Source organism: Brachyhypopomus gauderio, chromosome 3 (genome assembly GCF_052324685.1).
Source record: "Brachyhypopomus gauderio isolate BG-103 chromosome 3, BGAUD_0.2, whole genome shotgun sequence".
Taxonomy (NCBI): Eukaryota; Metazoa; Chordata; class Actinopteri; order Gymnotiformes; family Hypopomidae; genus Brachyhypopomus; species Brachyhypopomus gauderio.
Window position 1 is genome coordinate 30,335,701 of NC_135213.1, and position 11,122 is coordinate 30,346,822.

General features: G+C 42.9%; 1 protein-coding gene across 2 annotated transcripts; it reads left to right on the forward strand.

Moving 5' to 3' along the window:
* Nucleotides 1–151: 151 nt before the first annotated feature.
* On the forward strand, nt 152–3,316 carry sub1b (SUB1 regulator of transcription b). 2 transcript variants are annotated; one of them, XM_077001077.1, is made up of 6 exons: nt 169–271; nt 367–490; nt 1,843–1,912; nt 2,090–2,209; nt 2,499–2,607; nt 2,906–3,316. In XM_077001077.1, the coding sequence occupies exons 3-6, from the start codon at nt 1,844–1,846 to the stop codon at nt 2,983–2,985; spliced, it is 378 nt and encodes a 125-aa protein (XP_076857192.1). In that variant the 5' UTR covers nt 169–271; nt 367–490; nt 1,843; the 3' UTR covers nt 2,986–3,316. The 2 variants fall into 2 exon arrangements, with proteins under 2 accessions (XP_076857190.1, XP_076857192.1); XM_077001075.1 differs by lacking the exon at nt 367–490 and having other exon boundaries at nt 152–271.
* The last annotated feature ends 7,806 nt before the right edge of the window (nt 3,317–11,122 follow it).

Below are 11,122 nucleotides of genomic sequence, written 5' to 3' on the forward strand. Positions count from 1 at the left end.
TACAAATATTCTTCAGTAAGTTTGGCATCGCCGAAGAGGACGGCATACGTGTGTCTTTCTTGTGTAAACGGCCTTCTGGAATAAATTATTGAACGCATCCACCACTACGTTCAAGTACAAGCGTTGCAAAATAAAGTAATTAAACTACATTTCCCAGAAACCCCCACGTTATTAAACGTCGCTAATGGTTGGTCCGCGTTCTTGGTACCCAGACTTCCCGCCGCTGTAACTTGCGTGTTGAGAGAGCATCCTGCTAACTGCACCGTTCAATGTAAGTCGTCATTATAATCTGCCTGAAATCAAATGACAATAAATGTATTTCTAACTGCACTTTTGTATATTAACATGTATATGAACACCCGACAGCGAGCCCAGGGTACTGTCAGTGCGATAACAAAGGCGCTGTGTTACCCCAGGCCTCGCTACCCACGTTTGACCTGCGAGGCTGCACGACGTATTCGTCGATATACGCATCTAATTAATGTTTAAGGTCTGTAACATAAAACCCATATAACTAGCAAATACAACAAGCTGACAACTTCAGTTGGCTGGATCAAATCTGCACAAGAATTATAGAATTGCTTTAAGTAGTAGATTTATGTCACTAATTCATGTCACGTGTAAAACAGCGATATGACAACAGCATTTGCCCGCTGTGTTGAATGATGAGATGTGATGGGAGTCCTCATGGGGCCCGTAAATACAGGTCCGTATAAATACTCGTCTACCCTACGTGTTATGGGCCACGGCACTGGAACCGCTCTTCACCAAACTCCCAAAGCTCAACAGTCTGTGAGGACGTTACTGCTACGTTAGTGTTTGGTTTGGAGGGCTGGGTTGTTTCCTGATCCTTGACTGGAAATGGCGTAGTTAGTTTGTGTTTCACAGGTCGGTCTTTCCAGCCCTAGGCAGTAGATCGGTGGAAATGGGTGTGTGAGATCCTTGTATTTCTCACAACATACCCGTTATATTGTCAGTGGTGATGCAGGAGTTGCTATAAGGCCCGTTTTGCCCAATTTTGCATGGATATTTGGTGTATTTGGTCGTATTGTTACTTGCTGTTAGTGAAAATAAAGCCCCTTCAATGCTTACATTGTGTTTTACCTGCACTTCGTTAGGCCAATCCGTAACCTTAATAGCCCAAATATCAATATCATTATACCCTATCTGATTTAATAGAAACTAGCTGCAAGCCACTTTAACCTACAGAAATGTGTAAAATACGCAACATTTAAGGAATTTATATATTATTATATTATAAAAATCCAGTCCATAAATCCATGTTTACCCTAAATAATAGCTTTGACATTTTTTATGCACACCTTAATAAAATTGTCCCATCATTTGTAATTGTTAATATAAACTCACAGGCTAATAGCATTAGCCTCAAGAAACATAGTACTCCCTTGTAGCTTTTCAATAGTTTGATTACTATTGGTTTAATATAAATCATTTCATAATTTATGGATTGAAAAATGCTACCAATTTAAACATGCATAGTAGCAGATCTGGTGTGTAGTATGGCCGTTTTTACAGCTTCAGGCAGTCATTTGAAGGTGGACGGGTGGCTGAAGCAAAAACACACACTGACCATGTCAGACATTTTGAGGAGGACTATGCAGTGCCCTTACTGTGCAGAATTTAATGTTGCGCCATTTTAAGGTCCAGATTTAAGATTTTCTTCTGGCTGCCGATGCTCACTACAAATGCCGTGGACGTTTCTGTGCCCTGTTGATGAGTGTTTGGGTTTTAAAAGCATGTGCTGCTGAGTGTTATGATGAACATATGGGGGCAGTGTTGGCTCATATTTTACATTAACAGTCCTGCTGTTGTCTTCACCAGCATGCCCAAATCAAAAGAGGTGTTGTCGTCTACATCTGGCAGTGACTCAGACAGTGAAGCTGAAACAAAGGTATGGTCATTAGTACTTTTAAAATGCTGCAGATCACACTGCTGCTAGATCCTCTCTGCTGTTATTTCCTGGAAATGAAAACTGGTTTAGACCAGTAATTTTAACTGTTTTCCGTTAATATTAAATAAATCTCGTACTCACGGATGTGAACGTGACAATTTATTACGTTTGTCCCAGGCCAAAAGGAAGAAGGCGAGTACTCCAGAGAAACCTGCTAAAAAGCAGAAGAGTGGCGAGACCTCCAAACCCAGCAGCTCTTCGAAGAGTGATCGAAACAGTGATGACAACATGTTCCAGGTTCACACCATCTTTCCTTGACATTTTCAGTGCATTAGATTAACATGCTGTGCGTGACTGGTCGTCTTCAGCTGTACGTATTGCAGGAAGCTGTATAAGTCGCACAGACAGAAAGTTCCAGAGGAAGCAGATAGATAGGTGCCCTTCTCAGAGAAACGGTAAAGGCCATGGGTGTCTGAAACAGACAAGTTAAGAGAAAGGCAAAAGAAAGGAGTACTAATCAATATTACTGTATGGCTGGCTTGGGTACATTTTAATGGCTGGAGCCTAAATAATATGTTCATTTCAGATTGGGAAGATGAGATACGTTAGTGTCAGAGATTTCAAAGGAAAGGTTTTGATTGACATTCGAGAATACTGGATGGACCAATCTGGTGACATGAAGCCCGGGAAAAAAGGTAATTATCAACACTGATGTCTCTGATTTTCCAGAACTTTCTGAAAGCTGAGACTTTCTGACTTGATCATTGCAAAACTCAAATAACATGATATAATATCAATTTAGAGCATTTCTAAAAAATAATAATAATAATTCTTACATAGTTGATTATGGAAATTCTGCCGGGAATCAATTTGCATGGTGTAGTTTGTGTTGTGATGATTTCCAATTTGGGTGAAATGCCTTCAGGTAAATGCTCTGGAGTGGTGTGTCTCTCCAAAATGTTTGTTGCATCAATTATACTGAATCACCCTCAGGTATCTCACTGAACCCAGAGCAGTGGAACCAGCTGAAGGAACAAATGTCGGACATTGATGATGCGATTAGAAGATTATAAAATTTGTAAAATGTATTGCAGCAGGTGGGCCACGTGTGGCAAAGTGTTTTTAGAATTCCATACTTTGGCATTTGGGCACTTTGTTAAATATCAATTTTTTTTTGTTTTGTTTGTTTTTTCCTCCCTCCTCGGCCTCTGTGTGGTTACAGTTTAGTTCCAGCAGAGTGTTTTTGTTTGGCTATTCAAAATTCACAACTGCTGTTTGATGTTTAAAATGGATGAATATAAGTCTGTAATGGGGGAGCATTGTTTTGCAAATAAAATGGCTACACTGTTCTTCAGACTTGGTCTACATAATAAAGAGCACAATTGCTGCTTGAGTGGTTTCACATTGACATGTGCGTGTCATATTTTTGGTCTGGTGTCAGTTTGAATATGCGCTAGATAAATGGCACCTACTAGCTTGGCTTCAAATGAATGAATCTCAGATGCACCGCGGATTTTGCATAGCACATATTGAGGACAGCTTTGTGGTAGAATGCTTTTCACATTGAACAGGCCGACCTAAAACGACCGCGTTTGGCACTTGGTGGTGCTTGCTGCGCACGTTGATGAGTGCCTGTGTACAATTTGCTTGCTTTCGCGTGGGAGCAGGAATTATAATTGTCCATACACCCCCTCAGACATAGAACAGACTCCAGGACAGCAGCAGAACCCCTTCAGCTAACTGTCCAGAAAAGCCATCTTGTGCCAGTTGCATTTGCTGACCAAATTAAATCAGGCTTTTAAATCATGGTAGCCACTGTATTTCCAGCGCCAATATTTGAGATGACATGGTTTATAATGTTGCGTGCAAAGGAGGCCATTAGTTAAGATTATCCAAGGGGGAACTGTTGTGTGAAAACGTGCTGTTTGTTCCTGTTTCTCTTTCTCCTGTCACTCCACACTGAATAAAGAGTGAAAATATTCATATATCAGAGAGTAAGACCATTTTAAATTACATAAATAATAAAAGAAAGATTTAAAAGATGTATTTTTTCAAAGGTCATCTGAACAAAATGTAATTTTCATCTGATCTGATGCTGCTCTGTATCTGATTTTGGTCAGCCATGCCAATTTGCACAATTTGTGTTCAGATTATGATTTGAATGCAGCAACAAAGGCGAACGATTGTTATGTTTCTACGTTTCACCAGTGGCAGCTCAGGTGCCAGTTACTATGGAGATCTTTTGTCGCTATGGAAGTCTACTTCCAGAGAGGAGGAGGTGAATATCATTAATGCTATTGTCCAGCTGAAGAGCGGGGGGACTTGGGTTTCACGTCCTGCTTCTGTTCAGGCAGAAAATGTGTCCATCTACTCCAGCCCTCTTGATGCTAGAGTGCTCAACTGTGGGCCTGAAGTTCAGCAGAAAGCATTTTGAGTGCCAGAATGTTTATACATGCCAACGCCTACACCAGCAGTGTCCTCCAATGTGAGGACGATGTGCTCACTACTCCTGCAGTTTCCTCCTATGTGAGGACGACGTGCTCACTATTCCAGCAGTGTTCTCCAACGTGAGGACGACGTGCTCACTTTTCCAGCATTGTCCTCCAATGTGAGGACAATGTGTTCACTATTGCAGCAGTGTCCTCCAACGTGAGGACAATGTCCACTATTCCAGCAGTGTCCTCCAATGTGAGGACGATGTGCTCACTACTGCAGTGGTGCCCTACAGCTTGAGGACGATGTGCTCACTACTCCATTAGTGTCCTCCAACTTGAGGACGATGTGCTCACTATTCCAGCATTGTCCTCCAAAGTGAGGACGATGTGCTCACTATTCCAGCATTGTCCTCCAACGTGATGACTATGTGCTCACTATTCCAGCAGTGTCCTCCAACGTGAGGACGACGTGCTCACTATTCCAGCAGCGTGCTGCAACGTGAGGACAATGTTCACTATTTCAGCATTGTCCTCCAATGTGAGGACGATGTGCTCACTATTGCAGCGGTGCCCTACAGCTTGAGGACGATGTGCTCACTACTCCAGCAGTGTATAAGCGGGTCGATCCAAGTTAAGGAGCTGCTAGTCAGGTTAAATTCAGAAAATGTACGAAGATCACTAACAATACAGACACAAAGAGCTGTTTTTGGGTAGTAAATCACTAGATGGTGCTAGTGCACTATTTTAGGTTTTGATATTCCTTGGTATGTTTTTAATTTTAGTACTCTACTTTTTATTACTACTAAATGCTAACATTGCTATATTTTATGCACAGTAAATTTGTGCTACTGACATTCCTTTGGTTATGCAAATGCCCAGACAAGGTTGCTTTTTCTCATATTTGTCTCTGTACTATTATATTTATTATCATTGTTAGTGTAATTATAATTGGTAATGTTTTACTTGTGTAAGGCACAAGGAAATGATCCTTGCTGGAAAGGTGAGTAATACCTATTTGTCTTGCCTATCAATGTATGTCAAAAATGCAAGAGGAACTCTTGATACCTTTTTTAGTGTGACAGTGTGATTTATGATAAATATAACGTAAATGGCTAATATGGATATTAGTTCTTGGGAGTACCATCTGTAGAATCATTCAGTGGAACAAGGGCTTGTTCAGATGATGGCTGTCCAAGGTTGCACTGTGGTCTGCACACATTTTAGTGGAACAATGTCCTCCATCACATGCAGGCACGCGAGGCGAGTCCTGTCCCATACGTCTGCTGAGAGGCACACTCCCCGACTGCTGTAAGTGGTTTGGAGTGCCCGTTCAAGCTGCACCTGGAGACTTCGCAGGGACAGACCGAGACTTGGCTGCTCAGGAAATGCCGCCTTTCTTCCCGTACTTTACGCTATACTTTGATGGTTTTATGATGGATTGAGGGAAGAGTATCCTGCAAAAAGAGGAGAGGAGAGGGAGAGGGCAGGCGGGAGAGGAATGGGTGTGCTCCACTGTTTCAGGTCACAGACGCCTCTGAAGTCCAACATCTGCTTCCATTTGAAGGGTCTGCAATGAGCCCAGTGATTGAACATCAGCGGCTGTGGTTGTTCGACTGTTGCTTGTGTCATTGGAACCTGGGGGATTGTATTGCGGGTTTGGGCACTTCGGATTCGGGTTCTGTTTACATCAGGATATGGGAACATGCAGGAGAACGTAGCTCATCTTTGCGCTAATATCTAACTAACACTTGTTTGAAATGGGGTGGGGTATGAGGAAACCCTCTTAAGCCCACTTTTTGATGGATGTCTCTGTCTCTGTTGTTTTACTCCATGGTGGCTAATATAATGGATCTTGTTTCTTGGAAGGAATTTGCTCTTCCATCGAGATGTGAAATACATATTGATTACAGGGCGCCTTGAGTTTCCTGTCCGTGACAGGGATGGTATTGGCTGAATCTCGCCTTGGCTGTGAAGGCAAGATGGACCTTGCCAATTTGTCTACACTTGAATTGTCTTTACAATGCACAAATGATATTGAAAGGTTTATAGGCCAGGATCCCAATGCTTGACCCTCTTGAGGGATGAAATCATTCAAATTTCACACATCATAAGAAAAACAAGTAAGTTTAGAATATAACTTGAGGAATCCAGTTCATTGTTAGAGTGGGTGAAATTCCACACAGTTGGCCAATCAGGTGAACTCTGGTGGAAATGCTCCTGTTGCAGTGCCTTTTTTTGGCCTGCTTCTTTCCTCTTTGTATGACATGCACGATTAAAAAAAAAGAAAATTAGCAACGTGTCTAGGTAGTTTGTCCCCTGGCTGTTTCAAGCAAATATCCAGCCAGTGTCAGTTAATGGCTGCTCCAATTACTTTTGGCAAATAGAGGGGGAGACTGGATAAGCAGTGATTCGTAGAGAGGTCAGTTCAGTGGAGCTGTCATAAATATGTATCCAGATCAAAATGGGCCCTCGTTTATGATTAATGATCACTCCTCTACTGCTGTTGGAGAGGTAACTGTTGGCAATGGATGAAATACTATTTGAGATTTCTTAATTATGGTCAGGCCTCAAGAAGGTTAAGAGGCAGTAGATGGTAGATTTTGTTTGTTTGTTTTTGATCAGACCACAAGCTTCAGATAAATTTCAAAATTAAAACCGAAGTAACATCATTAACTGAAAACAGCTCTTGCTTGCCACAACTGCTTAATTTGTTGTCTTAACTTGTCCTGGACATGTTAATTGGTTCAACGGAAGGGGGTCAGTGATATATGGAAGACCACACTAGCATGTGGAATGCCTGTGTGGCAATTTGATATGATGGACTGTTAAACTGCCGCAGGCAGCATTTTACACACATACGTGTAGCTCTTCATTCTCAAGTTACAAAACAATTTTAGCGCTAGCATATTCGACCGACCTCTCGTATTTCGTTTAATTTATCCGGTGTCAGCCACTAAAACTGCAGTTGTTTCCTCACTCTTGCCTTGGAGTCGAGTAGAACACGTGCTGATTGGTGCAAGCCTCCGACGCAGCATGGCCTCTCTCGCCGGGAGGGTTTCGCTGTCAGCGTGCTGTCGAGCTGCCGGGCAAGGTAAGCGGCGGCGGGGGCTCGGCGCTGCCCACAGGCTGTTGACGTTGGCTGGGGTGCGCTGAGGAATGCGGTGGGCCTTGTTGACGACCGCCCCTCCTCCCCACCCCCCGCCCTCCTCTGCCGGAGCCAAGACCCCGCCGGCTACGGTACCCCGCTGAGCTGCGCCTACTCAGGGTCAGCTAGGGGTGCCCCTGGCCTGTTCAACCCTACACACTAGTTAGAAAAAAGTCCCTGGGGCTGCACACTGATCGTTCATGTTGATAGAAGAGGCTTGTTCAGACCAGTTTTTCGCAGCCAGGTTGAGTCACTTGACCAGTTTGCGGAGTGGAAGTCTGCCTCAGGGCTCTGGGGTCACCTAATAGGCCGGATTTTCTTCACCTTTAGCCAATCATCAGACTATTCACCAAGGCAGCATGAAGCAGCCCAGCTGCCTGAGATGACGCAGTCTGGAAGCTTACAGCATATGCTCTGTGTCTCGTACCACCGATTGCCTGTGTGGCAAAGCATTATGTAAGGGGTTCCATGTTGCATTCCAAACAGCTTGAGCCATACTTTAATTCCACCGATTCCTGAGGGACACAATTAAGATAGTCATGCTAGTAATTTTAATGCAGTGGTCCAAAAGTGAAAAGTCATTCTCGCTATCTCCACTTTGAGACGGCAAAAGCCCATGCCAAAACAGAGAGTGCATTTATCTAGAGCATACAACGCAGTCTCTGTAGCAAATAATCTTGTTACAGTCGTGTGCATTCTCAGTGGAATATCTTATCAAGGGAAAATCCTTAGCATGAATAATTTGATTACATTATTATTAAGCAAACTGCGCAGACATTGGGTAATAATATCGCACATCTCTCAATTAGGAATAATAGTGGAAAAATACATTCAACCGTATGAATCCAGGTAACATTGAAGGAAAATTCACAATGATTAATGGAAAAAGACCGTTCTGGAATTGGGCGGTCATTAAGTATTCGTGGACGTGTTTCCCTTGTTTGTGCTGGTTCTGTGGAAGTACAGCAGGATTGAGGCTTTTCCACTTGGCTCCTTTCAGAACCTTTCCCTCTTTTTTTCCCCCTCCTGAATTCATAGAGATGTTAGAGACCCAGTAAAGAGACTTGAAAATTGGTTCATTTTAACTCTACCGTATCCATAATTTTCTGCCACTGTAATTTATTTTGATATTGCATCTGTGTGATGCAAATTAATTCATTATTAATTCAATAAATATCTCATTGGTTCTGTATTACAGTCGCATCAGCAAGAGGTCAGAGAAACCAATGGCGTTCGCCTTTGTAAACTCAAACATATCTCTCTTTTGGTCATATATGAAAGAAATCTGAGCTGGTTATTTAGTTAGGCTCATGACACTGTCTGAGTTGACCAAAGCTGACTTTTCCCTTACATTTCCTTAGCTCCCTGAACCAAGTCCTCTGTCTGTTTTATTATTTTTTTATTTTTTATGTAGACCTCACACCCTGTCTACCCACTATCTTCCCACCATTTGTCACAAGAACAGAATGTAGACAGTACCAGACAATGGAAAGCAGTAATACACCATTCAAATAAACTGGGGTTTGCAAAGGGAAGGGAAAAAAAAGAACCGGAGAATCTCTGACGTAAAAATGTCTACCACACACACAATGTCAACATGTAGTGTTTCTCTTTGACAGAGGGACGTCAGAGCATGCCATTTGGAGGACGTATAAACAGAGACCTGCTCATCTCTTTGTAGCTCTGCTAAACGCTATCTGCTGTTAGAACCACACACATTTCTGTCTGGACCTTGTTCGTACCAGCTTCTTTGCTGGACAGTCAGAGGTTTTAACCTTTGCTTTTGGCCATACTTTTTGTGGCTATTATTATTATTTTTATTTATTATTTTACTGTAATGTAAATGTGCCATATTTTGTCAATTGTGATTATTTTTTTTCTCACCACAATCGAAATTTGTCCTCCGCTTTTTACCCATATGTGCAGTTAGAACACACACACACACACTAGTGATTACTAGGGTACTGTGTAATTGGGTACTAGGGTACTGTGGTGCACACATGCCCAGAGCAGTGGGCAGCCCTAGCCCGGCGCCCAGGGAGCAGTTGGGGTTAGGTGCCTTGCTCAAGGGCACCTCAGTCATGGCCTCAGACCTGGGAATCGAACCCACAACCCTTTGGTCACAAGACCAGTTCCCTAACCACCAGACCATGACCATGGTTTAACATGCGACAGCTGCTAATGTGAACAAAACTTTCAATGTTTAACCGTTGTATGTGAAATTATGTAGTTGCTGGGTTTTTTTGCATTCTGTAGTGATCTTTTTTAGGCCCTAAGGAAATGCAGTACAGTTTCTCTGAAGGATAGTCTGCCACAGTCCATTACAATGCCTGAGACAAACCAACCTAGTGTACATTTAAAGTAAGCCATAAGCTGCGTGTCTGAGAACAAAGGGCGGCCATATTCAAACACAAGGCCCATTAGTGGTCCTAATGCAGACCGTCTAATTGAATTAGTGGTGAGAAAAAATGCAAGCGGTCACACACTCACGCTGGGCTGTTAAATCATTCATTCAGTGTTCGCCCCCAGGCGAGCATCACTTCACTAATTAAGTCACAAGCCTCATTTACAATGTTATTCTACAGTTCACATTTCCATCTCATTTAAAAGGTTTAATAAATGGAATATTTTGGATTTAAACAAACCCCTAATGACGTGGAGAGATTTTTAATGTGTCCTGAAGGGAGCAGGGGCTTCGTCTGCACTTCGGAGGGAAGCTAAGTGGAATGTCGGCAGCGCAGTTCGGAGTAATAATGTCCGTCTGTATCATTATTTTGTTCCGAAAATCATTACTTTTATGATGTCACATTCTTCTTTTTATTTGCTCCATGCTGGACTTGTAGTGTAGCTCTATGGCATTTTTCCTCTACTTGTCCACTTATACATTAACACTGTCGAAAGATGACGGAGGGGAACGGCCATCATCATCAGTTCTGACAGGATTTTACACAAAGACAGTGTTATCCAAACACTTCAGATTATCTAAAGGCCACGTCTCTTCTGAATTCGACACAAATGTGTACCGTCATCCAATAAGACACATAAAAGGGAGTGTTTGGTGGGTGTGGCTCGTAACTGCACATAGCTGGTAGGTAGGTAGGGCGGGTTACCTTGACTCCTCGGGCCTGAGGGTACCAGGACCACCCCCCCCCCTTCTGTGGGCTCGGAGTCCTATTAACCTGTCTGTGAGAGTTTGTTTTTACATGCCTACGCATTCACTGCCATGGCCTCTTTTAAAAGGTAAGAGGAATGCTGCTGCCAAAGTTGCACCTAAATGGCCATTGAGGAGGAGGAAAACAGCAAGGGGGTGTCTGCTGAACAACAGGGCGCGGCCTCCAGCACCATACGGGCATATTCAAATATGCACTCCGCAAGCGTGCATACGTGACCCCTGTGGCCACCGTCGCCCGGTGCCAGTCTCATGATGCATATCATTCACACTGGAGAGCAACAGCAGAGTGGGGCAATGATGTATGTATGTTGCTTTTGGTGACACAGAGATTTACTGGTCAGTGAAGGCTACAACAATGAAAAATCAAAGTGTGTAGAGTAACTTTCAAGGACGTGAAGTGTGAAAGGATAAAAAATGTTAATGCTAACATTGAGGATGATGGCTTAGATCCTAAGATG